The sequence below is a fragment of the Eumetopias jubatus genome, unplaced genomic scaffold (assembly GCF_037043125.1).
Source record: "Eumetopias jubatus isolate StellerSeaLion01/CBP00866 unplaced genomic scaffold, mEumJub1_p1.0 scaffold_5, whole genome shotgun sequence".
Taxonomy (NCBI): domain Eukaryota; kingdom Metazoa; phylum Chordata; class Mammalia; order Carnivora; family Otariidae; genus Eumetopias; species Eumetopias jubatus.
In genome coordinates, this window is record NW_028274811.1 from 55,251,021 (window position 1) to 55,269,545 (window position 18,525).

General features: G+C 42.5%; 1 protein-coding gene across 1 annotated transcript in view; it reads left to right on the forward strand.

Annotated features, from left to right (window-relative positions):
- The window catches only part of ARHGEF28 (Rho guanine nucleotide exchange factor 28), a 116,367-nt gene that overhangs the window by 63,034 nt on the left and 34,808 nt on the right, over window positions 1-18,525 (forward strand). Inside the window, exons 18-23 of the mRNA XM_028089635.2 lie at window positions 709-785; window positions 5,354-5,532; window positions 6,596-6,687; window positions 7,763-7,945; window positions 12,935-13,066; window positions 16,018-16,118. Coding sequence (XP_027945436.1) covers window positions 709-785; window positions 5,354-5,532; window positions 6,596-6,687; window positions 7,763-7,945; window positions 12,935-13,066; window positions 16,018-16,118 — 764 coding nt within the window. The remainder of the gene's footprint in view (window positions 1-708; window positions 786-5,353; window positions 5,533-6,595; window positions 6,688-7,762; window positions 7,946-12,934; window positions 13,067-16,017; window positions 16,119-18,525) is intronic.

An 18,525-nucleotide genomic window follows, 5' to 3' on the forward strand; every position in this document is an offset into this window, starting at 1 on the left:
TCCAAGGTAACTCCAAGGTAACTTTCATGGTGTTTGCGGCTAATGACTGAAATGGGATTTGTTGATCAGCAATGTTGCAATTAAACATGAACCGCAGTTAGAACATTAACCAAGCTAAATTATTAAGCAGTCTGTAGACCCCAGTGCTACAAGTCCTCTGCTCTTGGTCCATTTCATCACATCAGCAGTTTGCTAACTCTGTTAGAATGTTTAGTTGGCTAGTAGAGATGGGTTCCTGTGAACAATTTGGGGGTGCCGTATTGGATCGCAAACGCTGCTCAGGTCTAGATGGAATGATTCAACAGATTTGTGTACATAATTCAAGGCAGAAGCTGCCCTCTAACATTATGATTAAGGTTCTTTTTCTAAAGGTAAGTGTTTGCTCCATTCTATTAGAACCTTTGTTTGTTGGATATTTCTTTTCCATTTTGAAAGCTCCAGTATTAAATGTTGCTGGAGATTTAGTGATAACCTAGAGTAACACAAACATGCATGCTTAAACACAGCTAATCTGTGTTTAAGAGTAGAGTTTCTCTTTGGCTATCATAAATACAGACATTTTTATAAAAGTTCCATAATTAGACTAAATCTGAGTCTTCTTATTTTTAATAAATTGATTTAAGTTTCCACCATAAAATCAGAATATTTGATAAAGGCGTTTGAACTGTGGTTTACTTCATTAATACTAGTAATATCTTTTCTTTGAAGATATCCTGGCTCTACTTCTAACTGACGTGCTGCTCTTTTTACAAGAAAAAGATCAGAAATATATCTTTGCTGCTGTTGTAAGTATACGGCCATGTGATGCATATTTTAAATAGTTGAGTCCCACATATCTTTGAAGAATGCCTGAAAGTCCTTGTGAAATTAAGTAGCCATTGGCAAGAGTATACCCCTTATATTTCCATTAGTATTGGTGATTGCAGTGTTCAGTAAGAAGCTTCTCATTTGGTTTAGCAAGTGTGAAAAGTGTTGATTTATAGCCAGGAGTGGTAGTCAGCTAATTCAGTTGTTAATTGCTAATTTAATTGTCAATTGTTAATGTAAAGATACTGAAGTACCTTGGGACTGGTTGGTGGACAGCACTTGCCGAAGTCCCTCAAGTGACTCGCTGTCCTCTGGCCATCTTGGTATATCTTCCAGATCTCTCCCACCCGCTTCCTGACCATGCCTTCCCAGCCACTCAAATGTTTAATGCTGGGAACAGCAGGTCTTTTCCAGGATCTTGTTCTGTTTCCATTGGTCCTTCCCTGCTGTACCTGTAGCTAGCCCCATTCATAACTATCATGATATTCCTTCTGCCAAACAAGAGAACATCATTGTGGTATCTAAAGTTTAAAGGAGATTTTGTTTCTACTATAATGACTACTAATTACTAAGATTATTCATGTAAAATTTATCTTTATAGTGTGTTACATTAATCTCATGGCTGGCATAGAGTTAGACTAGAAGTAAAACCAGTGTTTTATAACATTTTTTACCCAGCATCTTGCAGTCCAAAATGACTCACTTAAAGAAGGAAGATGTCATCAATTAACTTCGTCAGCCTCATGGAGCATTAGGCCCTGTTAAAGGAAAGAATCCAAGATGCAGTACCAATGTGGGCATTATAATGGTGGCTCTCTGAAATGGTTCTTATTTATCATCCATTGGCAGATTGGACATTTGGGAACCACTAGTAGATGTTACCAATTCCAACTGGTTTTAGCACCTTCAGAGCTTAATGAAGTTTTCGTTACGCCAGTTCAGAGAAAACAGAGAAGCATGCCTGCCCAAGGGTGGATTTGGGGGAGGAAGAGGTCGGTGGAGTGCCTCACCTGTCCACCTGTGCTTGTCAGGTTGGCCCAGTAGGCTTCTTCACCTTGTTAAGCATGTTGGTTTCATCAACACACTGATGCCAGGTTGTATAAAGGTCAGAGATTGCTTCACAAAGCTGCTCCAGAGGATAGCAAGAGGCCTTAGACAAGTTCCTGTGGCTCTGATACATTTGAATTGTATATATTATATATTGCAGATTTCATGACAAGCCACTGATTTGTCAAGCAGTCTCTCTGTGCTATTATCTGAGATGCTGTGAATAGAGAGAAAGTAAGTAGGAAGGTGGAACCATTTTGTTTGTCCTGTGGGAGGCGAGGACCATGGTAGAAGAGAAAACAAATTCACACCACACCTTTATAGAAACAAACGTTTGGTCAAAACCAGAGAGCTGAAAGAGAAACCAGTTGTGCCTTCTTGGGTGTTAATACAGGCCAAGATGACCTGCTGATGGGTCAAAGATTTTAGACACAGCAGAAAGACAACTATCTTATTTTCTAGGACAACAGAGCATATGGATTGAGAGGAAGGTGTGATGCTCACTTTATAGTTACTACTTGAAATATGGATCTGTCCCTCCTATGTGAACTCTTCCAGAGTTATCTGTGCCTGCCTTAGACTACGCTTGCAATTAAGTGGGATGTTAGGAGTGCAGTCCACCAAATGCCAGAACAAAGGCAGCCGCAGCTTTGCTCCTCTCAGGAGGAGGGGTTGGGCTCTGGACAACAGTAAGATGGTGTGGATACTGTTTCATGGAGTTGCTAGCCTGATACACAGCAGCTTTCATAAAAGCCAGCCAAGCCCTTCTTCATGTCAGGGAGCAAAATAGAAAGCATTATCCTTAAGGACTCAAGGGCACTGTACTGTTCAGGCATATGCATTTGAGTTGCATCATAGACATTTAGTTAGCATAGCCCTCCAGTCATAAATATCTTATTTACGCTCTGTTGAGGGAATTGCTATAGTAGCTCGAGGGAATTGCTTGAGGGAATTGCTGTATTAGCTAGGGTCATACAAATGTCTGGATTTCCTGGTTCTCACCTTGGCATTGGAGAAAGCTAGCTTGATGCTAATACCCACAGGTAAGTTTCTCTGCTCTTCGTGCTGTTAGAAAAACCTCTTTAGAAAAAAAAAAAAAGAAAGAAAGAAAGAAAAACCTCTTTAGGAAATGCTTAACTTGCTACATGTTCCAAAAGACGTGATGAATTTGGACATGGCCAGAAGACGAGCCGCAGAAAAATGGAGTCCCTACAAGAGAATTTTGCTTTGAAAGAGGACTCAGCTAGAAATGGGAGTAGGACCCAAATCTATGAAATGAATAGGAAAAAAATAGATAAATTCATTAAATCCTGGATTACTGAGTCTGGGAGGATCTCTTAAACATTAGAGAAGGTAATTTCTAAATGAACAATAAAAAAAGACAAGGGAACATGGAGATGTGCACGTTCACGTTCAAGACAGGAAGCGATCACAGTAGGACTTTGAATGGCATTACTAGAAGACTCGGCCACTCCGTGGAATCCCGAATGGAGACGGGGTTAATGTACAACAGGGCTGAATGTAGCAGCTCCTTTTCCTCTTCCCCCAGGGCAGAAGCTGTCAGCCTGCCTCAAGGGTTTGGCAGGAAACATATAGGAGGGAACTGGGAGTGTGCTCGGGATCCAGGATCCCATAGTGAGTGCTAGAGACTATAGTGACCTGGTAAGAACATGGCCTGTCCCCCGGAGGGCAGGGATTACTCAGCAACAGCCCGGGTGTTCCCATGAGTACATGGGCCCAGGATTGCCAGTCTGCTTTTTCCCAGAACCCCTACCTCTACTGGTTTGTTGTTTTTTTTTTAAAGGAGAAATCCCCCAGTTTTTAAATGTTGGTGACTGTTAAAAAGAAATCTGTTTTTAAAATACTGTGGCACAACCAAACACCCCTGCAGGCTGGGTTAGGCCTTGGCATGACCACTTTTTAACATCTGTTTCTAAGGTAGACCCGTTGCTTCCATTCCTAGAAGTTTAATTTAAATTCTTGATCATCTCTAGTGTTCTTGTGTGATTAATATGAATAATGATGGACATGCCCCTGTTGTCTCCTCATCTGATGGTGATTTAATTAATGCTACTTTCTACCTGCTTATCTCTTTTTCAGTTAAAAAATATCTGACCTTACCACCTCCCCTCCTTCTGCAGCACTAGCCAACTGGTTCAGATAATTTCATCCTTGCTAATGTCTGAAGCAATTTAAACCTACTCTGCCTTTTATATTACAGAGGCCATTTACCTTGTAAGCTGAGGAGCCTGAAAGAAGGAAAGCAAATGAGGTCTTGGATAGTATATCCATGACTGAATGAAGGATATTAATAGTGCTCAGGGGCTCGCCCTAATTAGAGAGGGCAGTATTCAAAAACTTGTCGTTTTTTGGTTTTTGTTTTTTGCTGCTCGGAGAAGAATGGACTGAAGAGGTATTCTAGGTACCCCTGCACACAACTTAGATGTGGCATAGCTGTGTGATGCTGGGCAAGCAGACAGATTAGCACTAAGGAGTCAGCCATGCGGGATGTCGTGGCGTGTTCTGGGTCCAGGGATCACTCAGTCCAAGAAGGAGAAGCCAAACCACGCACTGCTACTGACTCTTAAACAGTGATGAAAGCCACAAACCAAAGAAAATTCTTCATACTTAGCCCCCCAAACTGTTTATCTCCTGCAGGCCTTCTTTTGGTTATGATTTCAACTATGGATCCCAACCCAAATTAGTAGTATTCTCTTACTCATCATTGAATCCCCAGTGCTTAGAATGGGACCTTGAAAGATGGCAGTAAACGTGCGTAGAAGAGGCGATTTAGTCAGGGCTTGTATGCCGGATGTTAGCTTTTCTTCCTGTTCTGCTCTGATGGAATTACACTAAATCCATTTCTACAGACATTTATTGAAAGCCAACTCTATGCAAAGCAATGTGCTAGGCATACACAGATGAATCAGAGCCCTTCCTGCCCACCAGAGGCTCATGTGGTGGGAAGAAGAGGCGTTCACAGGCAGAACCACAGAAGTTCAGTCACTGTGCTGTGTCCTACGGTAGCAGAAGACGCTCGTTACGCTCAGGGAAGCTGAGGTCATGCCCCCCCTCCTCTCTGTCATTTCCACAGTCTGCCCTAAATCCTGCTAAATCCGATGGTCTCTTAGGTCTCACACCCCTCTCAGTCTCCTTGTGATGTTTGAGATGTTATTTTCTATCCCATGCCCTTCTAGAAAAGCCCCCAAGCCCCGGACTATGGCATTTTGATATTCTTACTGCTCTGATTGTTCTTTTTAAAAGTTGTCCTTTTAAGCCACTCATTCTTAAGGACAAACATTCTCCTGTGTCCTTTTTCTCCATCCTCTCTTCACCGTGCCCTTTCCATTGGAGATCTTAGCAACTTTCAGAGTCCTTTTGAGAGGTTGAAGTGAAATGATTTACCTAATACTCTTGTGTTCCTTAGCCAGTGTGTTTGGTGAGACGTTTGGTTTTGGTAGGATGCTGTTTTACCTGAACATCTTCCTATTTTATGTAGGATCAGAAGCCATCAGTTATTTCCCTTCAGAAGCTTATTGCTAGAGAAGTTGCTAATGAGGAAAGAGGCATGTTTCTAATCAGTGCTTCATCTGCTGGTCCTGAGATGTATGAAATTCATACCAACTCCAAGGAGGAACGAAATAACTGGATGAGACGAATCCAACAGGCAGTAGAAAGGTAACATTTCCTTCTGTCCACACTCTAGGGAATGCACTTGTTCAACTGGGAGAGTATTCTAACCATGTTTCCTCTGCATGAACACTTTGCTTCAGCCAGACGGGTCTGCTCCCCGCCCCCTGCACCCGCCTCTGATAGCCTCTCACCTGCAGCTTTGTTCTCTGCACCTCCCTGCATGCAAAGCCCTACCTCCCCTCTACTTGTGTGACTCCTGCTCATCTTTGGTGCAGCTCCTGGCTTCCCTCCTTCACGAAGACCTCTTCAGTTCCAGTGGTCTCTTCCTTACCTGAAATTCTTTATCATCTGCTCTCTAAAGCGTTGACTCGGTGCTTGTCATAAACCACCTTGTAGCTATTACCTTTTCTGTGTATATATGTTTATTAGATTGGAAGCTCCTTGAGGGCAGGGGCTTTGCCTTTTGTTTCTCTTTGTGGCTAATTCTGAAGAATCATTCAATAAACATTTTTTGATTGGAGGATCTAAGTGTTCTAAGTCAATTTACTTCTCATTACTTGTGGTTTTATAAGTTTTTATAAACGAGACGGGGTGAGGGTGATCATTCTTCATGGTAATTTGATTAGATCGATCTTGAATGATGTTTTATAAAATTCTTCCACCTCTACTGCACCACACCCAACCTGGCACCCTACCCTCTGAACCCTCCAACCCCTCCAACTCCCTCTCCTCTGTCCGTCCCATTAAGAAGTACCCACATGTAGTAGAGAGCAAAACTTAGTATTTTAGTTGGACCTAATGCTAGGGTTGAGTGTCGGGTGTGGGGGTGTGGGTACATGTGTACTTGAGTGTATGTTTGTGTATATGTGTTTGTCGGAATTTTTGAGTCATCCTGTACTTCTGACTCTGAGAGCTATGTCATATTGTGCAATGTCCTTTGTATACTCAGGAAAACCAGATACCTTGGCTAGAGGGCATGAACAATTCTCTTTATGCTGAATTTCTCTTCTGTGAATAATGCCGCCGCCAAGTCCCCATGTCTTTCTAATGAACCTAAAGATATTTGGATTTGGTTTCAGTTGTCTGTCTTGACTATTGTCTCTTAAAGTTGCCCAGAAGAAGAAGGGGGAAGGACAAGCGAATCTGATGAAGAGAGGCGGAAAGCTGAAGCAAGAGTGGCCAAAATTCAGCAATGTCAAGGTACCATGCAGACATCTCTGATCCCCTGGCTGTGCTGTTCTCCTTGGATGCTGGGAAAGCCCATGTGTCATGAGTGGGAGGTTGTGCCCCCCCCACCTTCCTCCTTAGTGATTTAAAATACATAACAAATTTTCAAAAAAAATAGGCACATAATATATACAAAACAAGGGCTGTGGGCAGTGTGGTGTAGTTGTGCATTGGAGTCATTGTCCAGTGGTGTCATTTTGGGTCCCGGCCCTGTCAGGTTGCAGTGGTGTGACTTTGGACAAGGAACCCATTAACTCTGGTCATCAGTTTCCAAGTCCTTGAACTAAGGCAATTAGATTAGCTCAGTGAGTCTCATCTCTGGCTGGACATCAGAATTACTTGGGAGTTTTGTAAAAATTCTGATGCCTGGGCCCTACGCTCAACCACTTCACTCAGAATCTATGGAAGGTGGTTGTGGATGTCAGTATTTAAAACTCTTTCAGGTGATACTGGAGCAGACTGAGAACCCCTGGATTAGATGCTGGTTGAGGTCCCTTTAAACTGGAGGAATCATGTGTTGTGTTGGAATCGGAGAAAAATGATGCATGAAAAGTTGGTCAAAGAAATTGGATGTTTAGAAACAAAAACATAAACTAGTAGGTTTGGTTTTAACCAAGATGGGCTGAAGCCTGAGTAGCTTCGGGCTTTTACATTGTTTTCCCTTGTGGGTATCAGTCATCATGAACAGTGCCACCTCAATTTTCATTCCTGAGCTTAGTGTTTAGTCTTAATAGAAAACAGCCTGAACAACGAATAGTTGTGCAAGTTTTTCTGGAATTAGGGGCATGGGAAAGGAAACGAACATCTGAGTACAGTAAATGTTCAGAAAAGACAATGGAAGCTCAGAGTTGTTAAGTCCTTTGCTGGGGCTATAGTAACTAAGTGGAATAATTAGGATTTGAACCTGGTTCTGGCCCCCCAATAACTTGTACTTGACCTGTGAGACCATACTGCTTGCTGATGAGGAACATCTTTATCTTAGAGCTTGGATTTTCATATAGTTGCTGTATTCATCTGATAACCTTCCATGGTAAATACTATTTCATAGAAATACTCAGTAACCAAGACCAACAAATTTGCACATATTTGGAGGAGAAGCTGCATATCTATGCTGAACTTGGAGAATTGAGTGGATTTGAGGATGTGCATCTAGAGCCCCACCTCCTCATTAAACCTGACCCAGGAGAGCCTCCCCAGGCAGCCTCATTACTAGCAGCAGCACTGAAAGAAGGTAAGTTGCTTCCAAAACTGTTTGGTTTAACAAGTTCAGAAAATGTTTGAGTACCTCCTGTGTGCCATACCCTGTGGTTTTAGTGCTCAGGATATAGCAAAATAAGACAGTGTTCCAACTGTGCTACAATTCATATTCCAGAAATTGCAAAATAAAAGGAAATAGATGTGTCAGGTTGTGTCAAGTACTATGAAGACAAAGTGTCCCTCAATAGATGAATGGATAAAGAAGAAGTGGTGTACATATACAGTAGAATCTCACTCAGCCATAAAAAGGAATGAGATCTGGCCATTTGCAACAACATGGATGGACCTAGAGGGTGTAACGCTAAGTGAAATAAATCAGACAGAGAAAGACAAATACCATATGATTTCACTCATATATGGAATTTAGGAAACAAATGAACAAATCAAAAAAGAGAAAAACCCAAAAAGGACTCTTAAATACAGAGAACAAATGGTTGGTTGCCAGAGGGGAGGTGGGTGGGGGTTTGGGTGAAATAGGTGTTGGGGATTAAGAGTACACTTATCATGATGAGCCTGGAGTAATACATAGAATTGTTGAATCACTATATTGTATGCCTGAAACTAATATAACTATGTTAATTATATTTCAATTAAAAAAACAATAAAGACATTTTATTTGGAAAACCATAGAGGAGGACAGTTGCTTCAGTGAAGATTTTAATAAAGTCTGAACCCTACTTAAAAAAAGAAACAGGGGCACCAGGGTGGCTCAGTCGGTTAAACATCTGACTCTTGATTTCGGCTCAGGTCATGATCTCAGGGTCCTGAGATCGAGCCCCGGGTTGGGCTCCCTGCTCAGCAGGGAGTCTGCTTGCGATTCTCTCCTTCTCCCTCCACCCCTCCCCACCACACGCTTGTGTGTGCGCTCTCTCTCTCTCTCTGTAAAATCTTTAAAAAACAAAACCAAAAACAAATGATAAACAGGATAGGGAATGAAGAGAGGGATAGAGTGGGGAGGTTGTATTTGAGTTAGGGTAACAAGGAAAGGCCTCTTTGATAAGGTGATGTGTAAGCAGATACAGGGAAGTGAAAAAACCAAGTAGATACCTGGGGAAAGAATGTTCCAGCCACATGACCTCACTGATATGAGGGATTCTTAATCTCAGGAAACAAACTGAGTGTTGCTGGAGTGGTGGGGGGTGGGAGGGATGGGGTGGCTGGGTGATAGACATTGGGGAGGGTATGTGCTATGGTGAGCGCTGTGAATTGTGCAAGACTATTGAATCACAGATCTGTACTTCTGAAACAACGCAACATACGTTAAGAAAAAAAAAAAAGGAAGATAGCAGGAGGGGAAGAATGAAGGGGAGTAAGTCGGAGGGGGAGACGAACCATGAGAGACGATGGACTCTGAAAAACAAACTGAGGGTTCTAGAGGGGAGGGGGGTGGAGGATGAGTGAGCCCGGTGATGGGTATTAAAGAGGGCACGTTCTGCATGGAGCACTGGGTGTTATACACAAGCAATGAATCATGGAACACTACATCAAAAACGAATGATGTAATGTATGGTGATTAACATAACAAAAAAAATGTTCTAGACACAGAGAACAGAAGATGCAAAGGTTCCCAGGCAGGTGCATGCCAAGCTCGAGGAATAGCAAGGAGGACCTTGCAGGTAGCGTGAAGGGAGGGGTGTGGAGTGGCAGATGAGTCAGAGCCAACTACCACTCACATTACATGGACCTGACTGAGGTGAGTAAGGAGCTTGGCTTTCATTCTGAGGGTCACTGTGGAAAGTATTATAGGGTTTGAGTAGCAGAGTGACATCATGTGTGTTCTAAAAGGAGCCCTCTGACCGCTGTGTGGAGAATGGACTATATAAGGGGGCAAAGTGCAAATATTGGTAATAATAAAGTTTAGGGTACAACCTTGGGAGTTGGTGGCTGAGGTAGGGTGAAGGATAAGATCATTGGGGAAATGAGGAAGTCAAGTAGACACGTGGCCAAGGTATTGGAAGGACTAGGTTCATAAAAATGGCAATTCCTGAGAATTTGACAGGAGTAGCATTCGGGGAAGGGAGAGAACTTGCACCAGATGCTAAGTTGTTCAAGGAATCTGTAGATGGATGGCAACAAGGAGGGGTAGTGAGTGGTGTCATCTGATGGCACGAAATTAAAGGGAAAAGAGGGGTTGGGGTGGTAGGAATAATAGTTTCGAAGTGACAGTAGGGCCAATGGGTTTGAGAGAGAAAACAGCCACCACCTGAGAGAGTGGCAGGGAATGCAGACAAGGTTTTGTAGATTCCAGACCATGGACTAAATGTGTCCTACCACCTGTTTTTGTGAATACAGTTTTATTGCAACACAGCCACCCCCGCTTGTCTACCTATTATGTGTGGCTGCTTTCTTGCAACACTGGTGAGGGTGAATAGCTGCAATGAGACCAGGTGACCCACAGAGCCTAAACTATTTATGATCTTGGGCCCTTGTAGACAAAGTTTGCCAAGCTCAGGCTCAGAATCTTGGAACATCAGCTCTGGAGGAAAGTTTAGAAATCATGGCATTCTATGATCTTTATTTGATAAGGAAACCGAGGTCTTAAGAAGGGCATAGAGGATGTCTGACGTGGGGTCCACTGGTGGAATCATTCATTTTCATTCATTCATTCAGTATTAATTGAGCATCTACCCTGTGCTCTGCTGTTGGTGCTAAGGAAAGAGTTAATACTTTTTATAACTTGTAATGGGGTACAGGCTGCCAGTTATGGAATGAATAAGTCACCAGGATAAAAGGTACAGCATAGGGAATATAGTTCATGATACCATATAACATTGCATGGTGACAGATGGTAGCTACACACGCGTGGTGAGCACAGCGTAATGTATAGACTTGTGAAATCACTACCTTGTACACCTGAAACAAATGTAACATTGTGTGTCAATTGCACTTAAATGAAAAAAAAAAGAGGGAAATAAAAACTTACAGTGGAGGAAGACTGACAATATGCAAGGAAACAAAATAATTTCACAAAGGTCACAAGAAAATAAGATTGGGCTGAGGTGAAGGCTTTGCTTTAGAGAAGTCAGGGAAAACCTCTCTGGGGAGATAGATGGTTTTTTGAGATGAGAATTGAAAGATGAGAAGAAGCCAGCTGTCTGGGGATCCAGGGGGGGACTATTCCAGGGAGAAAGTGAGTACGATGTGGAGTGAGCCTGGCATGCTCAAGGGAAGAAGGAAGGTGGGGTGGCAATGGTCAAGGAAGCGTGTGAGGTGAGGCTGTGTGTGTGGGCAGAGAGAGGTCTTTGCAGGCTCTGGTTAAAAAAATAGAGATTTTATTCCAAAATTGATGGAAAGTTATGGGTGCTGTTAACCATGGGTGTGGCCCCATCCTAGGTCTGGAGAATAGAGCAGAGTGGACGGAGACCAGTTTGCCTGGAGATGGGTGGTTGGCAGTTACGCACACTGATGGGGGTGTTGGGGCTTTGGTCTGGACCCAGGAATGTTGGCAATGGAAGTAGAGGGAAGTGGACGGGTGCAAGGTATGTTTTAGAAATAAAGCTAGAAGTACTTCTGAATGGGTTGATGAGAACCAGTGACCTTCTCACTGGCCTTGATAATATCTCTGTTGAGTAAGTCACCCCCCTCTCCATTTTAGCCAGTGGCTTTCACTCCCTCCCCACCCTACTCCCCCGCCCTCAAAACTGTCATCGATGCCCAGTTTACATCCCTCTGCTTTAATTCCTCTGGCCCATCATGTGATGTCAGTACTGGGGACCAGCAGGGGACCCAGCTGCTCAAGAGAACACGGAGCAATTAAGGTACAACCTGATCCACCCAGAGTCATTGATGATCAGGACTCAGAGATCTAGCAGGAATTCTTAATCAGGGTGAGGTCATTATGTTTGGGGAAAAAAATAAATAGTTGAGTAACGCACCTTGAATGGTCTCCCTGGGTCCTTGCTCTACTGGACTGCTTTTCTGCTTTCCTTTCTCCTCTTCTGTCTCTATGTCTTGAATCCCATTCATCCTTCAAGATTCTGCTCACCTTTCATCTCCTTTAAGAACTTTTTCCTAGTCCCACTGGCGAATATAACTGTCTTGCTCCATGGTACAGCTGGAACATTTTATGATGCTCTGAGAACTGGAGGATCGAACTTAACCCTGATCACGTGCTCCCATGTGTATAGTTACGTGTATGTTGTGTTTTCCTCCTCCAGTCTGCAGACTCCCCTGATTAGTTACAGATGCCCAGGGACCCCCTGGAACAGAGTAGGTGCTCAATGAGTATTGGCTAGATTCAAACAGTGGACATAATGTTTTAGAAATATTTGTAGGGCCCTCAAAATTATGTCATTCCACATTGAATGCATTTATTGTAAATAAAAACACAGCTTTCTTGGTGTGGTGTTTACCAATCTTACCAGATCCTAAGAGTGGCCTTTGGTGCTTGTTTAAATGCAAATTCCTTGTCTTTTCCCTTGGAGAATGTGATCTAGTAGGTGTAGGTAAGGATTGGGAATCTATATTTTTTAAGGCACAGTTGGGGAAATTCTCTTTCGAAGAATAGCTAATATTTCTGAGCAGTACGTTTTAAAATCTTTATGCCTAAAATCATATTTAAATTAATTGAATTACAGAAAGTTTTTCAGCAGACCAATGTACTGAAAGTTAAATTTGAGATTTTTTTTTATACAGTACATCTTTTTATTAATTTTCTTTCATAAAATGATGTTTAAAGTATTGGTCTAGATTGCAGGTTGGCAAACATTTTTCTCTAAAGAGCCAGATAGTAAATATTTCAGGCTTTGCAGGCCACATACAATTTCTGGGACACATTCTTCTTTGTGCATGTGTGGGTGCCTGTGTGTATATTTTAACAACTCTTTAAAATGTAAAAACCATTTTTAGCTCCTGGGCCATATAAAACCGGACACAGGCCAGAGAGAGTTTGCTAACCTTTGATCTAGATTAAACTATGTATATTTGGTTTTTAAATTTTGTATTCTTTCTTCTTTCTTCTAAGCTGAGAGCCTCCAAGTTGCAGTGAAGGCCTCACAAATGGGCGATGCCTGTCAGTCATCCGGGGAAGGTTCTGGAGAATCTGCCTTGATGGATATGCGCAGGGCCCCCGAAGAGCCAGGATCGTCTCCAGCTTGTAAGTGAAAGTTCAGGCCTCTGCAGTGAGCCTGAGCACAATCTCTGGAACATACAGTGGTCAGATGAAATGAAGGCAATGACTCTGTCCCTCTTTGGAGGAGACAATGTATTTTTTAAATTGGAGAAAACCTGAGAATCAGTATGCTAGCCTAACTTACGTATGATAGTGACACTGCTGTTCCGAGGACAAGGATTTCAAGAATAGTTGGTGGGTTGTGTTGGTCTCTTACCCAAGCCAGCTTTGTTACCTTCTCCAAACCTGACCCTGTCTCAGTTTTGATAAGATTTATGGAATACAATTTGGAATATGGTTGTGAAATAACTTTTAAACTTTGGTTTTTTTTTTGAAAATGGATCCCTGCAGTTCACAGAAGAACAAGTCCTTAGACTTAATCTCTGAGGCATCCACTGAGCAAACGTAACCCAGAAAGCTAGAATCTAACACATTCCCACAGACACACGGTTTGGTGGTATGGTTAAGGGCAGAAGTGCCAAAAAATCCTTGATCTTTGTCACCGTATGCTTCAGTTCAGGTCAGGATTCATTCATTAAAGGCACTGTTTCAATATATTTTACATACAGAAAAATGTGTAGAGAATTAGGTGATTTCTCAGAGCCTAATGATGCTGTTATATGTGTGAGCGGAATATGTCATTCCCTACAGGTGTCTGAGTTAAGAGCTTATATAAAGAGCGTATTTCTCATTGTATTTGGGTGATGAAAACCTTATTTCCACCAGGCCTCATTATGCACAAGACAAAATGTGCCCCCATTAATAGCTAGAGATTGTGGAGGATTAAATTGTCTCTGAATTTCTTTAACAACATCCCTGGGTTAATTAAAATACATGGAGGCAGTACCGTTTTAAAACTCTGGACTTTTTTTGAGATCAGCACTAATAATTATTTTGTCCTCTCAAATTTTGCTTGATCCAGTCCTGCATTTCTATTTTCAGAAAATGCACATATGTTTTTCATTTTGACACAGCCCAGATTCATCAGGGGAGTTGTACTGCCCTGGGTGATTTCCTTCTAAAAGAAGAAACTCATTATGCCATTGAGGGAGTTCCATCTAAAAATACATGGAGCGATCTGTTGCTCTCAGCCTCGCCCTGGGGACAGCTGGGGAGGCTCCACGCAGCTCCCGCAGCTGCTCAGAGCACGAGGCTGCACCTTCCCTCCCTCGAGATCAGGCAACGAAGGTTTTCCCTGTCTGTACCCGTATCTCCCATGACTGGGGACAGGGCCCAGGGACACCCGTGGCATCTGTGAAAACCGTCGAGAGGCTGTTTACAGTGCCCTGATACCAGGATTCATGTAGGGAAGGGACAGGGGCAGGTTGGTAGGGTTCTGTACCCCCCCCCCCAAAGACCTCTTCGTTTCTGGGCTGGATTGGAGCCTGGTGCTACAAGAATTGGATTCTCTTTATAAGGTTGGTGGGCGCAAAATACTATTCCTAAATGAGGACCTGTCACTGACTGGGTCAGTTCTTTGTTGAACTTTCAGGACTGGGTCCTTCTAAGTCAAGCCCATGATGATCTGAAGTCATAGACCAAGCAAGGCCTTCTATTTTTTAGTCCTCAATATACCTAATCAGATGGATGAATATAATCTACTCCTTAGAGAATTCTGGAGATCTGAAACTGAATAAGGAACAGAGGAACCTGCTTACTTGTCTCACCATCAGCTTCTTGCCCATTTGATGGTCCTTATTGCCATGCAGTAGGGAGGAGGGAGAGGGAGAGGGAAAGAATGGCTAATTCTTTGGTAATGCCTTGGGTATCTCTCTAAGAAGTAAGTATAATGCCCAGTAGTGAAACCATTTTTTGAGTGGCAGATAAATTTCTATAAAATGTCCCTTCACTATGAGTGAAAAGCATTTGACCGCCTTGGGCAAAATGAACTTAATTTTTAGCTGATATAATTTGAAGCAGTTTCCACTTAAACAAAAAATTCTTTGTAATAGAGGTAGCTTTTGGAGTCCTAGAGGACTTTCATTTAGAGAAGGAGAAAAAGTATTTCCTCTCTCAGTAATAAAGTTTCAAGATGGCACTGTGTGTCACAAAGTGAGTATTTCGCCAGGGCCCCGTTTGGACATGGTTCCAGTGTAAGTCTGTGTGTGTGAAAGTCTACTTTAAGTCAGTGTAAGGTGAGCATAGTGTAAGTTTTAACTGAGTTCACAGGGGCAAAGAAATAAAATCGCCCCAGCAGAGATTTAATGGATGGAGTGAAATCTGTGTTTCTTAAGAATATTTCTGGATTTAGAAATATTTCTGTTTCATAGGTTAAATATACAGTATTTACAGTTGTGAGTCTTAGAGTATAAGCAAGTATTGTGAGAAAAAAAACACTTGGAAATTGTTTTTAAAAAGTTATTTGGAGACAGGGACAAGTTCCTCTTTGTACGACTGTGAGCTCATGAAGTATTAGCCATCTTGACCCTGCTTAGAAAGATGTCTCCCTCCCATTGTTGGATTCCTCCTTGTAAACCTTGTTTATGGTCTGCTGCTCTTACACGGGCCACCAAGGAGCCTATCACCAAGCTGTCCCCTCAGACCTGGGTCGACCAGCCCCTGCTTTCGTTGTACTGTGCCAGTTTTCAATTTCCTTCTCTGTGGTGGCTTTTTCCTAGTAAGCACAAGTGAGATGTAGAACGCACCCTCTCGGTATCACCAACATCACATGAGCACCTCTCTGCAAGAAAGAAAACTTAAGAGATGGGTGGTAATTGATGCCATTTGTCAGTTTGGTATCTCTTAGCATGTAAGCTCCCTGAGGGCAGGGACTCTGTGCTTTGCACTGTTTTGGCCCCTCGAATGAGGGTATGTAATGTGTGTGTTTTTGTGTTTCTTATTTTGAAACGCGCGTCAGCTGTGTACGCGAGAACCCTGTGCGCTGGCTGATGTTTGATGATGTCCTTTCTGTTTCTGTCTCACTGGTGTGCTTCCAGCACTAGTCACAGAAGGGACAGGAGGAAGAGGCTGTTGGGATGTGGACCCTGGCACCCAGGGTGTGGGAACCGGCTTGGCGGTCTCTGATGCAGGGGAGAAGGTATTGTGAACTGATTCGTTAGTAAATGGCACCCGTTACTTTGTGTAGTAGCATAACCTCAGGTCCTGGTCTGTCCGTGGCAGTGAGTGGTATGCAAGTGTTTTCCTCAATTGTTCTCAATTTCCACACTCTAACCTCTCTAACCTAAATTTTCTCAAAATGTTCTTGCTCGGCCTATATCATGCAGGTGTAAACAAAGAAACGATTTCAAAGTTATTAATTAAAAGGATTTAAAACTCGAATGTTTGTGTGTCTGCGCACTCTTCCTTCTGGTCTCGCTTCTGCTTTCCTCCCTGCAAAGCTCTAGCTTGTCACTAGCTCTACTTAGCGCTTGGCCACGAGGCGGTCGTGGCATCCGGTGGTGTCCCTAGGGCCACCAGGTGGCGCTCAAGTGGCAGAAATAACGTTGGTCCAATGACTTGGACCCCTGTTGCTGCTTTCACTTTCTTTTATCTTCCTCTCATTTCAGATTGTTTCCCTCTCCACCCACATGATCACCTACTTTTTTTGTGAGACTTTTAATCAACCTGACCAATTTTTGCTTGGGGCAAAGGGGTCCCAAATGCCTTTTTTTTTCTTTTTGACATAGTTTTACACGTAGGTTGTGACACTCATTGAAAAACTAAATGCAGGAAACTTACTCTTTACTTCCAATGAACCTGGGATGTCAGAAATTGGGAATAAGAATATGATTCTGGGAGGTGGCTAGTTGCCCTCCCCGGGGTTGTCTGGGGCTCAAGAGTTCATCTAAAATGAAATTAGGTGCATTACCAGATACCAGTATATGCTAATGTGGAAAAATGACATGCCTCATATAGTTATGCAATAATTTATATATTATGTATTTTTGTATATATTACATATGACTGAGACACCAGGTCCAAAGATTTTTAAAAATCCATAGCAGATATGGCTGTGATTTAGTATTTTTTTAAAAAAAAAAACTTCATAGGCCAAAATGAAAACAGGAATGCAATATTTTATTCTGCTTACTCTGTAAGCTTTCTGACTTATTTCTTCTTAAAACGTTCCTACTTTTTTCCTCCTTTTCAGTGCGGACTTCACTTTTCAGTCTGTTGCTTCTAACTGCATTTGTTCTGGAGGAAGGGAGGGGGAGAAGGGAAGGGCTGGTTAGTCAGTAAGAGTTTTTTTTCTTGAACGGAAATCGTGGTGGCTCCCACCGCTAAGGTGTTTTTTCCTTCCATGATTCAGTCACAGGTAAGTGAAATGAGGTTGTGTAGGTCGCTCGTTGGGTGAACCTATCTGGAAGAATTTTAATAAGGCATTTGAGAAAATGAACTGACAAATAGGGTAGGATCACCTGAAATCAAACTTTAAAAAAAGTGTGTGATGGATATTTTGTAAATTAGCTTCTGTAATCAGGTAAGGTTAAAAAAATTTTTTTTTCTGAAAGAATTTTAAAAAGTGCTGCAGAAGGAAAAATACCTGGTGTGTCAATCACCAGCTGTAATTATGGCATGCACCACAAGGTGGCAGACCAGCTCCATGAAAAATAGGACCTTTAACATTTCTGTCTGGTACCAAACTTAGCCGTTCTTGGGAATAAGTAACTGCATATAGCATAATTCAACTCATTTCTGTGTTTCTAATTTGTATAGAGTATAAAAATTCTGTAGCGTAGGATTTTCCTATTACAAAGGTAAGGACTGTACAGCAGGGACAGAACCAGAAGAGCAGAGAGAGCTCTAGAACTCACTAGAGAATGGGGGTTCTTAGCCCAGTGTGGTGGGGAGGGGGGTGGTTCTGGGCACAGGTCTAAAGACTCTAAACTTCATGTCCTTTTCCATCCTTCATCCTTCCTGTCTTAGAGGTTCTGTTCAGTAAAGAAATCTTTAATGGGCAGTATGGGGAAGAGGGACAGGAAGAAAGGATCTGCTGTCTTGAGATCTCAAAGCTTCACCAGCCTGAACTCATCGAATTTAACAAGTCCGGAGTTACCTGAGAACATTACAACAGCTGACCGTTTCTCGTGGCTTCAATTTAAAGCTGCCCAGATAAGAGCAAGCAACGTTCAGGGGACTGTAGGCTCTAGGAAGGCAGGGAATCTGGTGATCTCCCATAGCACGAGGAGTGGAGTACACTCCACGGGTGCACGATATTTATTTATAGAATGGAGTGTGAGTGTCCATTAGAAGCTGGGCATCATTGTTAAATTTGTAAATACAACATTGAATACACATAAGAAGTCCTGCTACTCGTTGGCTTATATATCCTAGTAGAAGGAAGACAGGCAATAAATGAATAGACAAATGTTCAGTTCAGTTTTGGAAACTGGAAATCCTCACTGTCCACATGTGTCTCTAATGTCTGCATTAGGGAGACAAAGAATGAAACATAGACCCCACCATCCCCCAGGAGCAGATGGTCTCCAACCCCACTCAAGGCC